Below are 25089 nucleotides of genomic sequence, written 5' to 3' on the forward strand. Positions count from 1 at the left end.
CTTGCTGAGTTTACCTTCAACTCTCAAGAAAAATTAATTACAAGCTTAATAACTTAAAGAATTTGAAATAGTAATAGACTTTTACTATAAAATTTTGGAATTAATTATAAAAAACAAATAGCTTCTTGTAGAAACCAGAATTATTTTGGCTATCTTGGCTCATAACAAAGATAAGCAACTTTATGATTTTAGAAACTGGACACTAGAGGAGACTAAAGATTCTAAGTAGAAGGGGAAAAAATATAAGCCTGTTTTTGGTGTCAGTTAACTGGGACTTACAAAATGACACAAAACATTGGAAATATTAAAGGAGATCTTTGAAGAATGGAGCCAGAAATTAGTAGTTACAATATCAACAGTGTCAGTAATGATATCTCATTCTATGGATAGATTATGTCCAAAAGTTGTTAATGAGAGAATGACAGATGTGGAGCAAATTGACAAGACAGAGAAAGTACCAAAAGTGGAACTACAAATGACAGGCCAAGAGAATGATTTGGATTGAAAAGTAGATGCTTTATGGATTTATCTATAGATAAGGGATGGGATATGGGATAAAGAGATATCTGTAACCTTATAGGATGTGAAAGAGTTACTAAATTTGTCTATAGTTGTTGTAATGAAGGTTGGAAGTCACATCTTCATATATTTCTTTTCTTTTTCTTTTTCTTTATCATAATCTTTTTTTCTCTTCTTTTTCTTTTTTCTTGCTCTTTTTATCCTTTCTTATTATTCATTTTTCTTTGTCTAAGTTTAGTTTGTATTAGATTATACTATGGTAATCAAAATCCTTAATAAAACAAAATACAAAAAAAGGAAAGATAGGAAATATTAAAGGATATATCAAGATTCAGGAGGACCTTGAGAAGTTGGAAGAGCTTGCTGGAAGCAACAAGATAAATCTCATCAGAGACAAATAAGTACAGGATCAGAAGGGGAACTGAACTGGGCAACAGTCTATGGGGAAAAAAAAATAGGAGTCTTGGTGAATCACAAACTGAAGATACAGTGTGATGCAACTGTGAAAAAATGCAATTTTAGGCTTGCATCAACAACAGTATAGAGTCAAGATTAAAAAAAGTAATTGCTTCTCTTCATTCTGCAATAGTGAGGCCACACCTGGTACACTGCATCTAGCTCTGGATGCCACATTTTAGAAAAGACAGTGATGAACTGGAACATGTCTAGAGCAATCAAAATGATAAGGAGTGAGAAAAGAAAAACTTAAGAGGAACTGTTGCATGTGCTGGCTATGTTTAGCCTAGAAGAGAAAATTGCAGAAAGACACGGTAGAGCTCTTTTCAAGTATTTGAAGGCTGTTAAAAAGAAGATGGGGCAAATCTGTTTCGAGTTGTTTCAGAAGACAAAATAAGGAATAATGGGCTTAAATTAAAAGGATGCAGATTTCAGTTTGACATCAAGACAAATTTCCTCATGGTAACTGCTATTCAACAATGGGTTAAACTCCCAAATGCCTGGGGAAGTGGTAGACTCTCCTTTGTTTAAACAGAGACTGAATGGCTATCTGCTGAGATGCTATACTGGATTCCTGGACTAGCTAGGGGGCTGGCCTTGGTATTCTCCAAGAACCCATTCCAATGCTTACATTCTATGATCCTACAATTTTATTAACATCATACATAACAGTTTTGCAGTTGTTACTTGATTTGTTTCCTTCGCTTGCTGTGTCAGCTTGACTCCAGAGAAAGAAGAATGTGTCATTTACATCATCTGATTCTCTGAAGAACTGCTTCCTTACCATAAGAACAGCAACATCTTGGCCTACATATTGATTATATGAATAAGATTAATACTGTGCTTAAAACCTTGGCGCACCCCAATACCCCTGGTATTGGTACCTATATAGGCATTGGTATGTATGATACCATCATTGTCCTAAAGAAGCCTTATGTTTCCTGGCATGGTTCTGATATACAGAACCACAGAACAGAATCATAAAATTGGAAGAAACTAGTCAAACCCACTGCCCAGGGCAGGAATCCTCATACTATTCCAGACAAATCACTGTCCAACCTTTTCCTTGAAAACCTCCAATGATGGTTCATACACATATGTGTAGTTGCACCAATTGAACAGCTCTTGGATTGTAACAGAATTCTATGTACAACAATTTCCCAATGTAATTATTAAAAGAATTTCAAGCTAAACTATGATATTATGCTGTGGTAAAAGAGACACAAACCACCTATCTTCACATGTTTTAGAATCATTACTGTAAAAACTGAAATTTTGTTTTTAAATTGATATACTCTGATTTGTCCACCAATCCTAAAATGAATTTCCCTTCTTTCTTTACAAAAGAAAAAAGGAAAACCATCTTCCCACATATTCTCTTTAACGTACACCATGTTTATATTTTCAGCAAGAGTTATTACTAATTTGTTATTAACAGATGGTTTGCTTTTTTTCCTTCTGTGGAAATAAAACATGATTTCAGCATAGAGAACTAATAGCTTATTTAAACATGGTGGCACTTGGGGAATTCTGGAATTCTTTCCCATCCCAGAACTCTCCAGATGCACTGGGATTCTGGAGCAGATATGGGACATCGTATGACTTATGACAATTCATAGTATCACAAGTCAAGCTACTGGAGTATCCTATACTTATCATCAAACAGGCATAAACATTTTAAAACTGCAAACAATCACTATTCTTTACTTCAAGCAAACACTGAATCAGGAAGTTGGGCAATCATTTTTACTCTATGATCCTTGAAGACATTTGGTTGCATGTCAAAGCTTAAACGATTATGACTGATTTCTATTTTATTAACTATGTCACAATAGCGTTCAAACATAAAAAAAGCTTAAACTTAAAATGCAAATATATAGATAATAAAATTTACAAGCTCATTGGGAGGATTGATACTGAAGCTCAAGCTCAGATACTTTGGCCTCCTAATGCGAAGAGAGGACTCTTTGGAAAAGACCCTGATGCTGGGAAAGATGGAAGGCAAAAGGAGAAGGGGACGGCAGAGGATGAGATGGTTAGATAGCATCACTGAAGGAATGAACATGAAATTGAGCAAACTCCGGGAGGCAGTGAAGGACAGGAAGGCCTGGCGCGGTATGGTTCATGGGTTCACGAAGAGTTGGACATGACTTAACGACTGAACAACAACAAAATTTACAAACACCATTTAAAATACATAAATTCAGTATAAAACATACAGTGCAGTAATAGATACAATTATACTGTAAAATATATTACTTAAAGGAGATTACAGATATTTCATGTTTCTATTATGGAAGTAAGAAAACTATATTGAATATTTTTCAGAATTGCAATATATTTTGAACTCTTAGGTTTCAGGAATTTTTTTTAAATCACCCCTAAGTTTCAAAAGCAGAATAAATATATGAGTTCAAAAGTCTGAAAAAACTTTGTTTTACAACTTAGATTAATATTTGGTTTGGATATTAACTGAATTTTTTTGGAAAAGAACCACTATCTTATTTCTTCTTCAGCTATGTTCTTTTGAGAGGTAGGGTTAGTATAATCAATTCAATCTGCTATGAAACTATAATCTGCATAAACTTGAGTTTCCTGCTGATACATAATTGCTTGAGGGTTTGATACATAATTGCTTCTACTCTTCCCCTTAATATTTAAAATATTAATGAAAACAGAATTTGATCTCAGTCTCCCATAGGGTGGGATCAGAAATGATATATAAGTGGAATGAAAGAGGCAACACATGAAAATAAATGTAATATTCTTTTGTGATGTATGGATCTCCTATTATTTTAATCCAATTTAAAGCATGAAAAATGACCAAGATGACAGTGTTAGAGGTCCTGGTCTGAAAAATGTAGGTTAAGAGGAGCCTCATAATACTTCACTCTTCTCTGTACTCTATATAATAATCACTCTATCACTATTTCCTTGTGGATTTGAACACTGGAATTTCATTCCTGCCTATCCTAGTCTGTACCTGTTTTTTCCAGCTTGAAAACAAGTACTCCAGGTAAAATGTGTACAATTTCATATCTCAAGCCCAAGACATAACTAAAGAGTGCTTTGTTTCCAAAATTATGCATGAGAGATGAGCAAATTTGGAAACTTGGTAGGAAGGGGGAGTGGGAAAAATAATGTGAGAGCTGGACTACACATTCGTAATTCTTTGTGTCAGACAGGGTCTTATATACAGAGAAGAAATCTTTATCAATGACAACACAGAATTGTGAGCAACCATAGAGAGAAAGTAATATATTCTCTCATTTATATATTTATCAGACTGATACACTGTTGTATCACAAGGACTGTCAGTGGTTAACAGAACAATAAAGTCTGTAGCATAATAACAATTAAAACATCTACAGTAAATAATCAATACAATAGAAAATAAAAGTAAAACCGCCCACACAATGGCAACATCCCAATTAATTTCCTAAAATCCATCAGACTGATTTAGTGTTAACTAGTTTCCAGAAGGCTACAACAGCAGGGCATAATCTAGCCTTAAGAAGAGGGTATTCCAAAGTACTACAGTCATTACTGCTATTACTGGAAAGCAACCTCATGAAAATAGGGGCATCAACCAGCAGTTGCTCTCAGGAGTGTTTTATGAGATGGGTCAACTCTGGCTGGAGAAGACAGTCATGAAGGCACTAGATGCCAAGCCATAAAAAGCTTTGTAAATTAAAGCCAGAAGTTTGAAACACATCCAGCCACCTATGCAGGGCCTGCCATAGTGGTGTAATATTGTTATGGCAACACATACCAATCCAGCAGTGGACTGCTGTGTTCTAGGCCATGACTAAGTGGTCTTCAACTTCAGTCCTGCCACTTCATCTGGTCTTCTGAATTGCTAGCAGGCGGATCAGCAATTTATAAAAATGGCTCTTCATTATTTCAGGAAACAATTAATATCAATTTGTTTGGGCAAGCAAACAAAAAGATTGTGAGCCAGTAGCTTTTATGGACTAATCTGTAAGCCAGTTTTTGCATGGTGCTACATAACACTTTGCTTTAAACTTTCTCCTCAGCCCTCTGAATGTCATACTGTTGTCCATTCTATTTGGGACGATTCCCATCTGTCCACAGAGAATTTTCAAGAGGACTCTGAGGCAGGCAGAAGAGACGGGTAGGAAAGAAAATATAAAATCATATATGGCCATGGCCATCCTAAAAAGTATCGGAAATACCAACAACAGGTGATCTAAAATTAGAAAGGCCCTTTACCAAACAACATGAATTTTTAATGATGATAACTAGCTTTGTCAAGATTCCTATAATCTGCAAATATCACCTCATTAATAAAAGATAAATTATGCTTTCCAAATACTTGAATCCATATTTGTATATTTCTGTGGCTATGGAGAAGTAATTAGTCAATGCCTTGTTCTTACACAAATTTTATCCTAAACAAAACTGGGCAGGAATATATAAATACTTCCCCTAATTTAAGGCAGCATCTCCAGAAACCCATCCATCGCTATTTAAATTCCAACATGGAACTGGAGAGCTCTTTGGGACCACTAAAGAATGAATGAGTGAACGAACAAAAGAAATGTTCTTTATATATTACTATTACCGTAATTATTTACAGCCTACATTTTAGGATACAAATCCTATCAGGTACTATACAATAGCATGCACATCTAAACTTACTCAGATACACTTATATATTAAAACACATCTCCTACATTTGAAATCTAGTGATGATTTGCTTAACCTCATAACATTTTAGGAATTAAAGAAGAATGATTTAAAAATATCCAAATAGTGACAACAGAGAATACATTTTGAGTAAGTGTTCATCATATAACTTACATCCCACCCAATTCAACAGGCACTGGGTGGCTCACTTAAAAATATTTTTTTTAAAACGTGAAACCTTTTTAAGTGGGTATTTTTTAGGCATTTAATCCACGTTTTACACTTAAAATGCTTTGTTTTTAGTGTAGGGGATTTTTTAACATTCTTATAGTTTTTATACTACAATTAAGTATAATTGTATACTTTTGACATTTATAAGAGAGTATTGACATACGGCTTCCCAGAATAGACCCTTCTATGCATTCCACATAATCACTAATTGCCTGAGTTCATGGAATATTCCTTTCTAGAAACTACAGTGACAAACAATGTCCTTTGTTAAGAAGAACATCTGATGAGCTTGCAGCTGATTATTAGATCATCAACTTCATGCTTGATTTCCAAACAAAAGGTGGCTTCATGCTCACTAACAAGACTTGACACAATACTGCAGTGTGCCAATAAGCACGGAACTTTGCCAGAAATGGTGCCTTTTTGCTTCTATAACTGCATTTCAACCATGTTATTTTCTCAGAGCATAAACAGAACCATATGAAATTCTTTAAGCTCCAAGAGGCTGCCGTCATGTTGTTTTTATTTTATCACAAATGCAAAAAGTTTGTCATGCTTCCCAAGAGGACATTCAAGAGTGAATTTTTATGCATCATCGTCACTTCCTTAAATTATTCCACATTACTAAAGATTGCCTTATGTTATATTATATTATGCATGCATTAATAATCGTATACAAATCTAACACCTGTGAGTGCATACACACACACCCAAATTTCATTCTCCTTTTGAGGTGCAAATATTCATAAGCAAGTTTCTGCTTTCTACACAAACACAAATACATTAGTACACACGCATCCACAATTAATTAATGCTGTGATGGGCTTCATGTTAATTCCTAGAGAAGGGCTCTCTCTGTAAAGAATTTAATATATGAAGCTAAATTGCTTTTTTCCGGCAAGCAAACTTTGAAAGGCAAGACCCAAATATTTTGGCAGACTTTTCAGGTTCTGTCTCTCCCTAGGGGGGAAAAAAATCTAAAACATAAGTAAAATTCCTAGTCACTAATGTACTGACTAATCTAAATTTATAAAAGCGAGAGAGTATATTTAAGCACTTAAATCTTCTATAGAACACTATCATTTTCCTTGAAATGTTCAACAGGAAAATGAAAAATATAGTTCAAAATAATTGTCTTTAGATTGTCTTTGAACATCTTTTTTGTTCAAAGATGCTTTATATAAGTTTACTGAATATATAAAATTATGCCTGTTATTAACTCCAAAAACAAACAAAAAGACCCCAACCAAATAATATGCCAATACCTTTCTGCATAATCCCATCTCAGAGATGAGGGAAAAAAATCTATTTTTATCTGTGGCATCCTGCCTTTGAAACAGTCTTGCTTCAATCTTTTGTCATTAAACGAATATTATTTTCCCCAATGTTCTTAAATAACCTGCCTTTTACTTTTAATTATTGTTGTTGCCTTCATCACACATTTTATGTCTGATTAATTTATTCTACTCATTTAATTTCTTAAATCATTTCATCTGAAATTACTCCCATTTTTTTAAGAGTGAAATCTATAAATAAAAATATTTATTGTGTGTGTGTGTGTGTGTGTGTGTGTACACATACTGCAAGACCTCAATAAATACTATATAAAATCTGGATAAGTAGCTTTATCCCAAGATAAACCCTTGTGCTTCAAGTACTAATATAACTTTTGATTTTTCATTCTGTACTCAAAATTTAAAACAGAGAAACAATGTTGTGTCTGGGGGGAAAAAAACAGGAGTGCAGCAAAATGGAAATAAATGTCTTACAGCAAAGAGAATATAACAGGACATTATATGTGGGGCAAAGAAGAGGGTGACAGGGTATGAGATGATTCAAAAGAAATAAGAGACTGACAGAGGAAAGAAACAGGACATTCCTATTGGAAAAAAACTGGGATGGAGAACAAGACAAAAGGAATACAATTAAGATATACTATTTTTATGCCTTGACGAGACAGAGACATAGTATTATAATGGATAACAAAATAAAACACAAGAAAGAATGTCTATAAAAATATTTAGCCTCAAAAGAGTAACCAAATAGCTAAGTGAAAATAGCAAAGTGACAAAATAAAATATTGACTGGGGAAAAAAAGAGTTTTAAAACCATGAGAATTATTAGTACGCGCATCTTAATTCTTACCCAAAAATTAAATAAAAGTGCAATGTTATCTATGTCTGCTCATAAATACCTTCTGTTGAATTCAGTGGGATTTCTTCTTAGTTTGATGTGAACTAATTTGCAGCACAAGACAAACAAAGCACAAACTTAAAAAATAATAAAAAGCATCAATGTAGGAAGCAAATAAAAGAAATAATAAAAAATAAGTAAATTGTAGTTCAGTTTGGAGGCCACCCTAGGTACATTCTACTCTGAGAACAGCAAAAAAGATATTCAATAATGGCACAGCTTTTATGAATCACAGGACAACTTATCTTCTTGCAATGTTGATACAATGCCTTGTTAACAAGAGAATTATGGCCCGATAATAGATGTTGAACTCAAAACATTTCACTTACTCGGCAATCCCTTTGTAGTGTTTTCATCAGTGCGCTATAGGTTTCCGAGTCAAAATATAATCCTTCGTGCAAATCTTGCAAAAAATCCAAGTCTTTAAACGTGGGGTTAGACTTCTCTCGTTCCTTTCTGGATGCTCTTCTTTTGTATGTAGAGCCTTTCAAGTCATAGTTGTAATGCATTTTCAGTGCTCGAGGCAGAACATTGTTCATCACAACTATCCTGATATTAATACCCCCCGATTGAACACAATACAGGCCATAAAATTTGGGTAAGAGTGTCCTTGGATTCTGGTTGAGATTCTTAAAAGAAACAAACACAAAAAGTATCAGTGAACATTTGCAATACAATATATTCCAGATCAGAATTCTACAAAGAAGTAAATATAGACAGGCAAAACAGTTCTACTTCAACAAGTTATGTTTAGACCTATCACTTAATCATTTTCATATGCTAGTTCAAAGAGTTTAAACTTCAGTCAGGTGATTTCAACTCTTTAGGACTAAGGGAGGTTTCTCAAACTTTGCAGTACCATGCCTACTAAAATGATAAATTAAATCTCTGCAACGTCTTCAAATAAAATTAATGATTGTGTGTAAGGGTTGGACTAAAAATAAATATACCCCTTTTAATAATTTAATTCTAATCTATATATCAGTTCACACAATAAGAGAACCGTATAACTTTATAAAATGAAATCATTTCATTGGAAATAAATAAAAAAATCTCCCACGATAGCATTTAAAACCATTTTTTTAACGGGAATGATGAGCTTTGCTTACTTTTGCATAATTCATTAAATCTGGGTTTCATTCTTAAAACAGCCACTCTCATTCACCCAAGGGGGGCAGGGGAGAGAAAAAGAAAACAGGAAGTTCCTTGCCTTAAATTAGCTTCTTTTAAACTGCTTTTAAAATACTACCGCTTGCAAAACACTGGATGTAAATTGCTTCTGGCACGCTGTCTTCAGGCAGCCACCCTGAGATAACAATCACAGTCCATCTTCTCTTTCCCTTCCTGCCTGCAAATCCCCCTCCCCACTCTTATAATTTCCTCTTCATAGCTCTCCTCCCTTCCTCTCCATCTAATTCTCTCTGCAGAGTAAGCAGAGAGGTCAGAGTTTTATATAGGAGCCTTCTGCCCTCAGGCACATTACTCCTTCTTTGAAAGACAAATCCGATGCTTTTAAAAACAAAACAAAACAAAACTTCATAGTTTTGCATCAAATTGCTAAACCTGCCCAGAAAGGACTTGCAAGGAGAGCAACACTCTCAAAGCTTAGAAGACTGGAGTAAACAACATGTTTTCTCCTCATTCCTGGAATATGCCCTGCTGAAGACTGTTGGACTTGCTTCTAACTCCTTAGGGTTTGGCTGTTCCAAGAAGATTGGGCTATTCTAAGAGAATAAAAAGGGCTTGAGGATCACATATTCCCTTCACAAGAACAAATTCCATCTTAAATGTGGCTAAGTATATTACTTGGACAGTGATATTAATTACAATGAACAATAACCTCATCTCCCCTCTTATACCAGAATTTCCAATTAGCTTTGAATCCTTATTTAAAGGCAAATTCATTTAGCAAGAATGGAATTTAATATAGCTACTCATGTTATATTTAACTATATCTAAGACAGCCATTAAGCAAATTTTATATAGGTTCCTGTAGACCAGTTTTGAGCTTTCAATCTGCATTGAGCACAACATTGGCATCAATTTTTGGTTCATAAAAAGATTTTTCATACTGAAAAACTGAACAAGCAAGGAAACTGTGTTAAGCTTTGAAACAGAGAAAATAAAAGTTATACTAAGCCAAAAATAATGTGCTCTGTTATGATGCAAAATACTTTATCAATGCACATACAATACAATGAAACAGGATGCAATGGAGTATTGTACAACATGTGACCTATCAGTATCATGATCAATCATCCCACTTATTAAAGAATGTTTGCCTATTAACCTCAGTTTTAATTTTTAATTTTACCCAGTTCTTATATGCACTAAGATAGGAGGACAAATTTAGAGGGAAAATTTAGAGGAAATTTTTAAAATTCAGAAGAACACACATGCAAGAGTTGAACAAGGTAATTAAACATGCACACCCAAATATATACAGAAAAAGAAACCAAATTAAAAAAGGACTTGTATATCTTTACCATGTAGTAGCCAGGCAACAGCTTCTGAAGGAATTCTGCTTCTTTGTGTTGAACCGTTTTGATTATGAATTCATCATCACTAGTGACAAAGAACAAGGATCCACTGGCACCAGGATTGGATAATTCTATTAGCGGTTCACTGCAAATTGAATACTGAATACACAAACAGAAATTTAATGCCATTCTGGGGGATGGAAGTATAGAAGGTGTTTTTTTTGTACTTTATGAAAGGAGGCCAAAGAAACCTTTGTGAACCAAGGTCTTTAAAACACTCCAGATTACTCAACTGTGTCAGAAAAGCAGGTCTAATTAAAAAAAATGAAACAGTAACAAATTCTTCTCCATGACATGGTGTGCTACTTCTGCCCAACTAGCATTTAAGTTTCTTCTAAAGTGTTATTGGTGCTGACTGAAAAGGCCTCCCTAGCAGGCTTTTCTTCTTTAGGACCTTTTTGCATGATTTACTGAGATATGCAAAAAGCTTTATATATATATATATATTTATATTTTATATATATATATATATATATATATATATATATATATATATATATTTTCTTGCATAATTCCTTTTTGCTGCAGTAGAATATATGCAGCACTGGTCTATTAAAAACTGGTTAATCATGTGAGTCAAAATGTAAAGGCTTTGCACTGAAAATCTAACAATGTGACAAACTGGAATTAACTAATACATTTGGGGGCAAATAGGTTATTATCTTCAGTTACATTTCAAATCTATGTTTTTGAGGTTTATTTGTGGTTAAGAACAGAGATTCCATTCTCTGTGTATGATGCTGTGAAAACCCAGATTAGTCCTATTTTTTCTCATTTGCAGTTTTGTAAAAGACAAATATACTTCAACAGAAATTAAATCAATATAAACATTTGAGGTGGCATAACTTAAGAATAAATAGATTAACCTTCATAAAGAATCCAGGTTAATGTGAAACAATAAAAGAAAGTAATAATGAGTATATCATGGTTTCAACACTCTCTGAACTTCCAATTTGCTCAGTTTTAGCTGATTTATATTCTTGGAATATAAAACAGTATTCCTAATTATGAATATTTCCTAACATATTTTAAAGTGTGTTCTCAGTAATCAAAATGGCCATTTAGGTATTCAGATCTGAAAACTGTTATTATAGTTCCTTTATCTAGAGATTTGTTCATTTCATAGTACGAGTTTGATAGACCGTGAAGCTAGGAAGAAGTCAGCTTCTCACAAGATAACATTTCTATATGAATATTATTTCTCTTTAATAAATTGCATATTCTCCAGGTGTACACATTTTATGAAAAGTGAAGGGGAACTATTAAGTGGCAGATAAAAAAGGAAGCACAATGAAAAATCAAAAGACATGATCAAAAATTGAATTCTACAGTCAACATATAAAGTGTACACCTGCCAATACTGAATAGTTAGGGAAATTCTCCTTAAGAACAGAATCAAAGAGGCTCAGATATGTTAATATGTGCCATAAATGTAGTTTAAGCACTGATTTTTAATTGGTCTGGATTGAATAAATATTACTCTTTTTTTTTTTTTGCACTGTGCTCTGCCAAAAATATCTGCACATGCAATATTGCATTGTTGTGCATTGCTTCTTCTTAAAGATAAAAGATCAATTAAGTGGAACCTTATTTTGGCAGATTCCTAGCTTCTTATTACATATGAAGCAAGAATCATGATGAAAAATAAACCATGAACTGATCCTAAAGAAGTCAAGAAGAAACTTTTGTTATTGGCTTAACAGCCTAGAATTTCTTTTAATCTGAAATTCCTCAGTTACATGTAATTATAAATTAGGCATATGGTAAAGCTAAAAATGGATTCATTCTTCCTGCTGGTTACATAGGAGGCAAAAGGGGAAGAGAGGAATATGCAAGCTCAGCACTTTGAAACCTCTTTCCTTCTTGTCACATACTATTAAATTGCTATGTTTTAGCACTGCAAACAGATGTTTATTTTTCCTATTAATGCACTTAACATAGTATATTTATATTACTTAATGATGCATTATGTTTTTCTTCTATTGTTGTAACCTTGAATGTTAATAAAAAGAATATGATAAAGATGAAATATCTTGGGAAAGATGAAATTCAGAGGTTTTGCCAGCAGTAACTTAACTGGCAATGAAACAGCTTTTTTATCGTTTTGACAGGTTTTGAATCTTACAGTACACTATTTATTAAGTGCCATATTAAGTACAAAAGAGAAAAGTTCTACACAGGGCTGAGCTGCAAGCACAATGCAATATTGAAATATACTATAGCTCTTGCAGCTATTCAGAATAAGCTGCTCAATAGGAATCTTACACATGGTTCCATCTGCATTACTTCTTGCTCCATGCATATTTGGAGGGCCATTCTATAGGTTGCTTAATGTTCTAGGTGAAGGTTATGTTTCCACATAAGGAAGCACATACAGTATTTATGCACATTGTTAGACAATTATATGGAAATTAATGAATTACGTCTCCTCACTAAAATTCAATCAGCAAAATCCACAGGGGTATTTAACTTCAATTACAGTATTTCTAGTAGAAATAATGAGTTGAGCAGCAGCCACACTTCAGCTGGTGAACTATCAATTAACACGTACAATTTTAGGACAAGCTATTAAAAGCTGAAAATGGAAATGGTTAACCAAGACTTAAATGTATGCATCTCAAAAATTCTTGATAATGTGTGGATCTTTGCCTGACCCAATCTGAAAGTACTGCTGAAGACTATACTTACTAAGGAATTATTCTTAGTGCTGTCCACCCCGCATAAAAAACAGATACACAGATGAGTGGAATTTGGTGTGTGAATCAAACCAAAACTAATAAATAATATTGAACAATTCTCTTCACTGTAAAGTGAGGTCACACCAAGAACAATGCTCAACCCAATCACAAATCAGAGTAATTGACAGTCACTGGTTCAGAAGCAGAAAGAGCTCTTACATTCCCTATACTTTTTTGGGGGAAAAAAGGAATAAATTCTTACCAAGTAGTCATCAGGCTTAATACCAAAAAGTTCTCTGAAGTAACGGAAAGCTAGAGGAGCATAGGTCTTAAATCTAAAGTCTGGATAATGATGAGCAGGAGTCAGATTGCTTCCTTCACTGAGTTGAAAGAGAAATTTAAAATATCATACATATGCATATGCATATATATTATATACATCTTAACTTGAATTTTATTAAAAATAGGAGCATTTTCAGACTCTTCAGTCAACAGCTGGAACAAATCAAGAATGTACTAACATAACAGAATATGAAGATTTATTATATTTTTGAATTCTTTTCATCCAATATTCTTTTGAAGAAAACCAATGCCTTTTAAGATGTACAGGATTGTATTGTTTACCAGTAATCTAACATCATCATCAGATGTTAATTATTAACATCAGCATCCCAGTAATATTTCTCAGTGAAATACTTTCTGTACTTCATTACAATCTATACAGTAGAGGTCAGAAGAATAAAAGAGGATCAGTCCTTTTTCAACCATGTCTGTATACTGTAGAAATATCCTGAAATGCATCAAGCTGAATTCATTCTTCATTCTGTTTTTACATCAGTTCTGGTTCTGACTGTCTTTAATTGCTTATGAATGTTTTTAATGGGATTAATTATTGTCTTTTATTTTTAAACTTATCTTTCCTGTTCTTGCTGAAAAGAACTGAACAACATAATGAAATTTCACAGCCTGTATTACCTAACAGACCTATGCCCTCTCAAGGCCAGGAGTGTGGCTTCTAAAGCCTCCCCAAAAGTTGCCACCAAGTGGTAATTAACTTTTTAAAATGGCAACTTTTTAACTTCATATGCATACTGGTGCAAATGTCATAGGAATACTCTACAAAAGACTCCATACATAACAGCATTAATGCAGTACCATTTTTGTTTTATTTCATGTTATGTATGGCTGGTTGTTATTTTTCTTTTAAGCAAAATGGGCTCAAAAATCCCAGAAAGTCAAAAGCAAACAAATCATGTTCTGGTTTAGCTTGATATGTGACATCTTAAAAGTTGTCTTAAAAGATTTAACTGCTTCTCTGAACTGCTCTGAAACCCTACTTTTTTGTTCCAAAAGTTGCATTTAGAATCATAAACTCTTATACCCAGAAAGTAAGCAAATCCAAGTGTCAGTCCACAAGATCAACTTAGGTTTGAATTCTGGCATCAAGAACTGCAAGGCTGCATTATACTACCTTCCTAGAATGTTAACAGTGCTTATATTGTCTCACAGAGCAACAGACATTTGTAAAGGGAAGACTGCAATCTTTGAACAAAGGACTGAGAGAATAAGCATCTTTTAGCTATTCACTGAGTTCATACTGGCTTCACAATAAAGAGACTAATGAAATATCTACCTATAAATCACCCCAAGAGTACAAAATGTGAAACACACTATATTTTTATGATTAACTCTTGTCGTTTAATGTTACTTTCCTGTAGGAAATCCAGATGTCTCTGTACTGGCACTCCAATTAGAAACACATTTGGAATCTCACCTTTCAACACAAGCCCAACAGTTATGCAAGTCCAACTATTCAATAATTATTTTAAGTTATTTGACCTGTTGAATGTTTTACATCTGCAGGTGACTGATTTCAAAAACTACTATTTATCAAAATCTGCTTGGAAAAAGCCTTTTAGGAGTAGGAACACTGAATGCAGTACCCGTTGTTCAACCCCCAGAGTGTAATTTCATATTTTATTACAAGGATGCCTAATTATTCCTTCTGTTGCTAGATTTTGCCTATCTTCTCCAATCAGGAGGGGAAAGCAATTTCCTGAATTAATCTATCAAACTTCTCCAGGAAGAAGAATCACTTAAAAGCCACACTGAAGGAAAGTTATGATGCTAACCAAGACTAAAGCAAGTACTGTCACACTTTTGTGTCACACTGACTACCAGTTGATGCACTAAATATCTACACTTATAAATGCCATTTACTTGAAACCTACATTACATTTTCTTTGGAATTAAACAACAGTCTTTAGAATTAACATATTAATTCAAAAATATAAATAATGTGAAATAATATACTCTCCACAAACATGCACAGAGATAGAGCTCCATTCAATGCACAAAGAACTGACTGCAAATATCAAGAAAAATATCTTTTTACTATCTTGTCATGTGGGTACTTCACACCATAAAACTCCTGTCATTTCCCTCAAACGCAAAGAGGCAGCATTGAAACTGTTGATACTCTGCTCTCATTTAATATCCCCTATTACTCTTCTTAGTCAAAACAGATTCTGACTATTTAGAAAAGCAAGGATGACACTCTACATGCATACACATAACATCAGTGTGATAACTGTGTCATCTAAATACCATCTCCTTATTTCTCAGAATAAACTTTAATTGTACATGAACTTAACTTCTGCCTTTCATCTATTACTATAAATGGCATATTCATAAAACAATCTTGTCTGGCATTAATACATAATGCAATGTATTATTCCATATTTAATAATTAATTTCAGTTTATTCTGGAAGTGAGCAATACCTAACATAATAGTGACAAAGTTGTTCAAGTGGACAGTACAAAAATCTATACATTCCCAGAAAGATCAGTGAAATTTCAGCCAAATCTCACAGATTTTGTTTTGATTTTGGGAGGTGAGTACAAGAAACATGTATATCCATTCTCCTTAGCAGTTTGGAAGGAAGACTGGTTATCACTGGAACCAACAAATCTGGTACAGAATATCCTGGAAAATAAAAAATAATTAACTCATCCTTTACCTGGGAAGAAATACACTTTCGACTACATAGAAATCTTGCATAAGTACATCTCTGTCTGGCTTAGATGTAAGGTTACCCACTGTGTATCCTATTCCCAGTTGTATGGCACCTTTGATAGCTGAGGATGCAGTCTGCAAAAACAAATATATATTATTTTTAAAATTGTCATCTTGCAATATATGGTTTTTTGTAACCACTTTCCATAAACTCTAAGAATATTTCAATGTCCTGGCTTTCTCTACCTATAAAACAAATAGAACATTTCTCAGATTTTGAGACAAATGATCTCAGAACAACATACACGTCTACCAGAAAGATTAAAAAGCATTATTTGAAACTAAGTTGCATACTCTATAAAAAGAAAGTTCATACCTCAAAAGCTGCCTAGTAGTGAGGGGAAAAAATGAGCATTCTTCTGCCTGCACTCGCCCTTTTTACAGCAGATGGTTTACAACAGAAAGGAAGAACTCTGGAAATCTTCAGAGTGCTCTCCAATTCTCACAGCTCCCATAAATTATATAATTTTAGCAAGTGATGAAAAAGGCAAAAAGAACTCCCTTATTTTTCCAATTAGTATACTCCTAACTTTGTCTCTTCCTTTTCTTTTCCCTTTCTCCCCATTCCTGCCCAACTGCTGGGAGCTCAGAGCCTGTAGTTTAGGAAGATGCATGCAGCCATAATGTTATGCAGGCCACAGAAGAATGGTCAAGGCAGAAGAATGAACTCTAGCTTCTAATGAGAAGAATCAGCTGACATGGCATCATTGTCATCTGTGCAATCCAATGATTACCACAAATATAATGGCTGGATAACTTGTAAGGAAAGTAAATACTACCTGTGCTAAAATGCTACAGTGAAGCTGTACTGAGGGTCCCAATGAACAATGCAGTTAATGGGCCAAGCAAGTCATCACTCAAGGGAAAAGGAAAACAGCCAGTTATTGTATTTTTGTGAGACAAGCAGGAAAATCAATATACGAAGCTTACTTTTAAAAAGTGACTTTTCATGTCTGGATGATTTTCAAAATATGATGCAATTAAGAATGCAATGATGATGGCTTTTTAAAAGAGAGACAGAAGGCAGAATTCCTACAAATCTCCTGAAAAATGTCTATCTACAGAAAGCTCTAAATGACAGATAACAATTATGTTCTTTACTAGATGAGTATATACGTTCTTCAGCAGCCTCACTATTCAGACTAATATAGACTCTATCAGATTTTATTCTAAATTTTTGAAACTAACATGGCAAGCATCTGGCAGAGTCTTCTTTACTCAAAGCCAACAAAATTAAAATTATTCACTTAGTTAATTAGATTGCAGAGGACTTCTGGCAGGTCAGAATCATAAAACTCTAGAAACACAGTCAGAAGCCCAAATGCAAAGACTAAGAGGGCAGACATTTCTCTGTCTCTCTTAGTCTAGTCTGATTTTATTGAACTTTTATAAGAAACAAAGGGCAGAGCCACCAACTGCTGCTTTTGTGCAACTACAATCACATTAAAGGAACTTTACAGAAGATAATATATTAAGGCTTCTATTATGTGCTGGTTGCGGAGACTTAACTGATGAGATTCAATGTTTCCAGTGGCAGAGTAGTTTTATTTTTTAAAAAAGGCACAATCTAATTTTAATGTATTTTAAACTGAAAAACAATATATTGACAGATGACTGTGCTATTAATTAAAAATAACCAAACTTATAAATTGCATGATCTCGGCATGTGGATGGCATGTTTATGTGAAATAGACAATACAGTACTGTTCCTTCCATTTTGTTCAAATCAACATGTTTTGCTCTGTTTGTGAAAGAACCACCACAGTATCAACTCAAACATGTTCTTATTTAATGGCTGTATTAAGTGGAGAAAAAGGATCCACTCTTCATGAAATAAGCAGGTGCCTCTGCCTTCTTACAGTAAATTCTGAAGACCACATTCAGTGGATAAACGTAGTCTGTTTCATGAAATGAATAGAGTTTTGTTCATCTACTGAAAAACAAAAAAGTAGTTATACTAAGTGGTATCTTCTTGTCATGAAATAAAAATTTTTATATGCAATTACCCATTTAATTATAGAAGTCAGTGACTACTGAATCTGAACATGCAAACTATTTCTATCTAAAATATAGAAATAGAACTGGAAATAAAGTAAGGAATAAATACTTAAATGTATGCTTGCTATCATCCTAAATATAATAAGTAACCATTGTGTGACCTTTAAAACAATGTCAGTTAAGGCCTTCCTACATATGAGTCAACTCTTGAAATTCTTGTCCAAGATGTGTCAGCACATTTTTCTTATTTTACTGAAATTGAACGTCACTATAACTAAGTCCAGACTGGCTTAGACACTAAGGCTTCTTTCTCTGAAACCAGTTACAAAGAACTAACTACAACAAACTAATTTTTGTTTCAAGAAATTAAGAGTCAAATAAGAGAAACCAAAACAAATTAACTCTTGAACTAATTAGATGAATTCCCTGCATCTCTAATTTGCACAAAAATATGGTGCTGTGGTAGCAGTAGTGTATTCGCCTTCAAAGGTTTGCTTTCTATAGATAGGCAGATCACACTCTTCCTTGCTTTTCCAAATATTAGTTATCTTTGCAATTTCATCAACCTGCAACAAAACATGTATGCAAACTAGGCATGATGATGAGAAACCATGCAAACCCAAAGATACATAATTTGGTGTCTAGACCAGGGAAGTTAATTCAGTGTGGAAATATTGTATATACTCGTGGATTAGCCAAGAATTTTAGATGCAAAAATGCACCCCCCAAAAAATGTTCAGTTTATACGCGGATGGGCCTATCTGTGACAAAATACAGTAATATTTTTTAAAAGTATCTGTATTTCCCATATATACTCATATATAAGCCTATCCGCAGATAAGTAGACCCTGAATTTTTTAACCAAAATACTATGAAAAATGCAGGTGGCTTATCTGCAGGTGCCATATTTTTCATGGTATTTTGGATAAAAATTCACGAGTTGTCTTAGCCACAGATGGGCTTATACATCAGTATATACAGAATGTAGTGTCCCAATGATGAAACTGCTAGTCTAACAAGCTTCACAATGTGGTTATCAAGGATGGTAAGCATTATTTTATGAGATGAAGTCATATCATGAGTGTTAGTGCACCTTTTATCTCTCATTATTATTATTTTATTTATTTATATAGCTACCCATCTCACATAAAAGTGACTCTGCAGTGCATTATTCAAAAGGCAACAAAGAATCCCAAGAAGCTAGGTTTTTGTACACTGAATTTATATTTTAGAGAGATCATCCCCTAAATCTTCAGTAACATGCAGAGATATCTCATTAGATGAAGGATTTTGTCTTAAGTCATCAATCTAAATTTATAGCATGGTTTAAAACTGGTTTATATTGCTTATTGTTTCTGGCTTTATTGTTTCTGGAATTTGTTGTGCATTCTGGGTTGCAAGCCACCCAGAGTTTGGTTTAAGATAGGCAGCTATACAATTTTTTTAAATAAATAAATGAATTTTTAATTTAAAACTACCATCTTGTATTTGATGGGTTTACTTGCCCAAATCAATGAACTGCATGATTTAACACAACAAACTGTGGTTACTATTAGTTCCTGAAGTACAATGCATGGAAAATGCTAATAAATTTCATGCATATTTGTATAATTAGGCTTTATTTTATGGATGATTAAATGTCAAATCAAAAATAAAAACTTCCATGAGTCCGTTCATTTTCCATACATACAGTATTCTCAAAATAGAATAAAGCCTCTGTAAATGATACAGTTACTGCTCAGAGGTATTACTATAGAATGAGTAACAAGAAATTTTATATAAATTAAAAAGAAGCTAAAACATAAGCAGACCCTTAGGAAGTGCTATACGCTGGAGGAGGGAACATTTAAGAAAAAGGAATATTCTTAAGGTAGATATAAAAATATTAGTTTTTGTAAAGGAGGATTGGGCAACCCTAATCCTTCAGTGTCTTCTATTTTCTGTACTGTAAGCAAGTAATTTATTACAATCATTACAATAACCATAAAACATAGAAAAGAAAAAGTAACAGATTTACATGTTCTCAATATTTTGTGTAAACCAAACTGTTCTTAGGTTTGCATACTGATATTCTGAATATTCTCCAACTCACTTTAAAATTAGTCAGCCATTTTTAAAAGTGCAAATTTGGATTTATGCATATTTTACTTCAAAGCTTAGATGCCTGTATATTCATTAATGTGACTCTGGGGACAGAACCCCAGAAAAATTAGGCCAAAAATTCTTTTTGAAGATTGAAAAAAAATCTGGAGAAAAAAAGCTAAAATCAGTTTCTTTCCCAGTTATTCAGGGTTTTTTTTCCCTGCAGGTTTTCAAGAAAATAATCTACAAACTGACTCAGTGCGTTAATTTTAATTTACAGAACTGGAACTTCCAAGTAATTACCTCTTCCTTTGCCACATTAAACTTTACAGAGTAAACACAGACTTGATTAAACAAATATTAGCTGCTATACAAGAGTGCACAACTATATCATATTTGCTGAACTGTGGGATATGCTGCAACGGTGGAAGATTATCAGTGGTGAAAGGGAGCTTTCTTCCAAAGAAGACATCATCCTCTGAAGCCTAGAAATGGCTCTCAGGGCAAGCCATTAAATTAACAGTAAGTCAACAATATTCATCACTAGAAATGAGCTGCTGCTACAAGACTATGATAGAATTAGAAGAGACAATACATTCAAGAAGTTTAAAATGAACTTTAAATTGTTATTAATCCGGAACAAATATGAACAATTCTATGGAAGAGAATACAGCTTTAGATTTGGAGTACAGAATGTTATAAGTTATCTGAGCTTATAACAAAATATTCTTGAACTTGGGATAAAACGGGATGCCCTTCCAACAGTCACTCATGCCCATGTTATCTCCCAGATAGATTACTGCAATGCACTCTACATAGAGCTACCCTTGAAGAGTATACGGAAGCTACAGCTGGTCCAGAATAGCGGGCTATTTTTGGAGCCCCAAGGAGGTCCCATGTAATGCCATTGCTCCGCAAGCTGCATTGTGTACCAGTCTGCTTCCAGGTCCAATTCAAGGTGTTGGTTATCACCTTTAAAGCCCTACATAGCATGGGACCAGGTTACCTAAGGGACCACCTCTTCCCCATGACTTCAACCTGTCCCACCCGATCACACAGAGACGGCATGCTTCGGACCCCCACAGTAAGAGAACTTCACTTAGCAGGGTCCAGAAGGCGGGCCTTCTCTGAGGTAGCCCCCGCTCTCTGGAATATTCTGCCCCCGGAGGTGAGATTGGCCCCCTCACTCCTGGCCTTCCAGAGGTGTGATGAAATGGAATTATGAAGGTCAGACTCAGGGAGAAAACCATTTTCTTTCATCTCCTGAGGCGCGAGGGAAAGATAAGAGGATGAGACTGGCACCTTCCTGAGGAATTCACAATGTTGTGGCTGGCATTACTTGGGAGCTGGGGTTTCAGTCTGGGAAGATTCTTGCTAGAGGTTGTAGCTAATAAACATTGCTGGACTGAATCTACATGGTTTCTTGGAGTTCCTTGGGCTAGGCCTGACATCAATCTTCCCAGATTGAAACCCCAGCTCCCAAGTAATGTCAGCCACAACATTGTGAATTCCTCAGGGAGGTGCCAGTCTCATCCTCTTATCTTTCCCTTGCGCCTCAGAAGATGAAAGAAAATGTTTTTCTCCCTGAGTCTGGCCTTCATAATTCCATTCCATCACAGGAGGGCTTTGAAGACCTGGTTCTGCCACTTGGGCTGGGGTGGGGAAGGAATACTTCAAGCGTGGGGATGGCTAGCCCCATAGAGGCCTGCTGTCTTCAGCCCCAGATCCTTTATCTTCTTGGACTCTCTCTTTTTTTAGTAATGTTTTTTAAATTTGTATGTTTTATGTATTTATATGTATTTATGGTTTTAATGTTTTGTGTGAACTGCCCAGAGTCCCCCATTGGGGGGAGATGGGCAGGGAGAAATTTAATAAACAAATAAATAAAATAATTATTTCATCCCATGTTGCTTCAAATATTCCAAGATTCCAAGATTTTTTTTAAAAAAAAACATTCTCCATGCCACAGGAATATAGAGAGTACATTCACTAATAAAATTAGAGACACAGACTCCAACCCTGCTGACACTGGCTGGACTTAGTTGAAATAATGAGATGAGTGGGAATTATTGAGGGACAATTAAGCACTTATTACAGTTTGTTTCAAGTTATGTTTACTGTAGTTTTTAAATTCTTTGGTACAGAGAAGCTAAGCTGAACCATAACAACATGAGTTGTAACATAATGTTGCCCCTTGTGTGTTGTGTTTACATATGCAGACAAGTTGTTTAATGCAAAAGTATGCAATGTGCACACCTTTAAACTTCATTACAGAAACCAGTGTTATACTTCTGAGCTTTCAGATTGCCAAATGCAAAAACAGTTACTTTGTTTGTTGATGTTGCAGGCAGGATGTCAATTAAAAAATGTATAGAAAGTTCACACTAATAGGCAGAGAATTAAACTTTGTTGACTCTTTCTTTGCTGGCCTTCATTCTATGACTGTTTTGTCAGGCAGGCTATAAAAATGTATTTAACTGTTGTTTCCATTGTTTGCTGTGATTTTAAAAATATCTTAAAAATCAGCCTTGTCGTCAATTTTTCTGTAGAGTAGATGGCAGATAACAGCATACTTTACTAACCTATCTTTGTGCCCATGACATGAAAAGGAAGAAAGCAAAATAGCAAAGTCTTCACTTTTGTTTATTTCTTATGGTACAGTATTCTAAGTATTTCAAGTTTTTGAAATGTAGAAGAAAACAGTGTAGGACTGTTCTATATTGAACTTATTACACTTTTTTCCACATTTCAAGTATACCCTATTAGATATTTGCCTATTCCGATCTACATTTACTATTTGTCAAGTCAATTTTTTTTTTGAAGAAGGAAATACCAACATTTATACCCAGCAATATATCTAGGTGATTAACTGAATTTAATACACTGTCATTAGAAACAGTCACAGGCTTGAATAGCCAGGCTTCATATAAATTGATTAATTTAGAAAAAAAACCAGTTGTTTAAAAATGAATGTTTTGCCAGGACAATTTATACAATACATGGCATTTCTTTATATAGTCTTAAAATGCACTATTTTTAGAGGTTTATTGGGGAAATACTTTCTGCCTTTTTCTTTCCATTTAGGAAGCTCTGTCAATTACAGAAGGAAGTTTTAATTTTCCAAATTTAGGTATATATCATACGGTACAACTTTTTTTTTTCTAAATTTCTAAATCTCTGATTACTGGAAATTTGCCCATATGTCCTAACTAGGAATAGGTGTATCTGGTATGTCTTATAAGATGAAAGTGGTCTGGATTGGTAATTTAAGTCAAGGTTGAGTCCTGATGATTTTATGCTCATGTCATAGTTTTCTTGATAGTAATCCATAAGTGGTTTGCCACTGCATTCTTCCAGAATGTTTTTGAACTTCCCAGTCTTGCACATAGGTTAGAGGGTCTCCCAGCCAAATACTAATCAGGATTAATTTTGCATAGCTTCTGATCCTAAACAAGACTGCTCAGTTTTCCTACTTTAAATTAACAGAATCAGTTGATTATGATATGTAATGTAAATATTCCTTCTAGTACTAGAGAACTGAACCTATTTTTTAAAAAAATAATAGCAATGTATAAATTATTGTTGGAATACATCAATAGGAAGTTCAAGAATATAGAGAGGCATGGATTGGGTTGAAATGTCTCAGACAAAAATATCAATGGACAACTATTTTGGCATATAAAAGTCTTATTTCTATAAACTTAAAATTACAGCGAGCAAAAATATTATTTGGCATGTATTGAACACTTAAGCTAATTCTTGGATATATATTAAAAATGCAACATTGGTTGATGTGGTCATGTATCAAGGCATCTGCCTTTTGGACTGAAATAATTTCATATATTAAATTTGTTTTGATTATAAATTTACAAGATTATATTATATTATATTATATTATATTATATTATATTATATTATATTATATTATATTATAAATCTCGTAAATGCTTGTATGCTGTTGAATTATATACCAGTGGCTACAAAGCTAGCAGGATAACAATGGAAATGGATATTGCATGCTTTCGTAGTTGCAAAATGAGTTTGATGCTACAAAAGACTACAAGAAGAATAATTCTCCATCAATTATATCATGATATAAAAAATTAATCTCTCTATATTTGAACAAGTATTTCACCATTAAGAGTCCTGTGGATCACTATTTTGAGATTTGAACTGCATTTACTGGTTTATATGCTTAACTTCTCTTTTTAATTCTTGTAATGGAACACATTTTACAAATGTAATTATATAACATGAATGAGTATACCATATAAGGCTATTCTTTGTTTGGTGCCTAAGAGCCATATGTTTTTCTAATGACATTTTTCATCCTTTTCATCTCTTTCATACATGTAATATATGGCAACTATAAAATTTCCTTTCTAATTAACATTATTATTGTTATTTAGATTTAATATAGCCATCCATTTAATATAGCTATCCATTTAATATAGCCATAGTCCAGTATTTTGTATTGTATTTCTTCAGCACTGCTTTCAACTGAAACTTGAAAAACTGAAACTCTACCTATGTTACAGGGTAGATCCTTGAAGTACTCTTATGCTTGCTTGTCTATCACTTTGTGAGGGTGTAGCCCTAGAAAGTGGCTGAAAAACTTCAAATAAATAGCACTGACATTTTAACAAAACATTTACCATGGTAAGT

General features: G+C 33.9%; 1 protein-coding gene across 3 annotated transcripts in view; it reads right to left on the reverse strand.

Annotated features, from left to right (window-relative positions):
- Positions 1 to 25089, reverse strand: part of PIP5K1B (phosphatidylinositol-4-phosphate 5-kinase type 1 beta) — a 74194-nt gene that overhangs the window by 21240 nt on the left and 27865 nt on the right. For all 3 annotated transcript variants that reach the window (XM_088130415.1, XM_088130416.1, XM_088130417.1), the window contains exons 4-7: positions 16289 to 16419; positions 13530 to 13647; positions 10536 to 10688; positions 8379 to 8678 (exon numbers count right to left, since the gene is read on the reverse strand). In XM_088130415.1, coding sequence (XP_087986541.1) covers positions 8379 to 8678; positions 10536 to 10688; positions 13530 to 13647; positions 16289 to 16419 — 702 coding nt within the window. The remainder of the gene's footprint in view (positions 1 to 8378; positions 8679 to 10535; positions 10689 to 13529; positions 13648 to 16288; positions 16420 to 25089) is intronic.

Source organism: Python bivittatus, unplaced genomic scaffold, assembly GCF_059951505.1.
Source record: "Python bivittatus isolate LINGU-HERP-01145 unplaced genomic scaffold, Pbiv_v1 ctg000850_np1212, whole genome shotgun sequence".
NCBI classification, from domain to species: Eukaryota; Metazoa; Chordata; class Lepidosauria; order Squamata; family Pythonidae; genus Python; species Python bivittatus.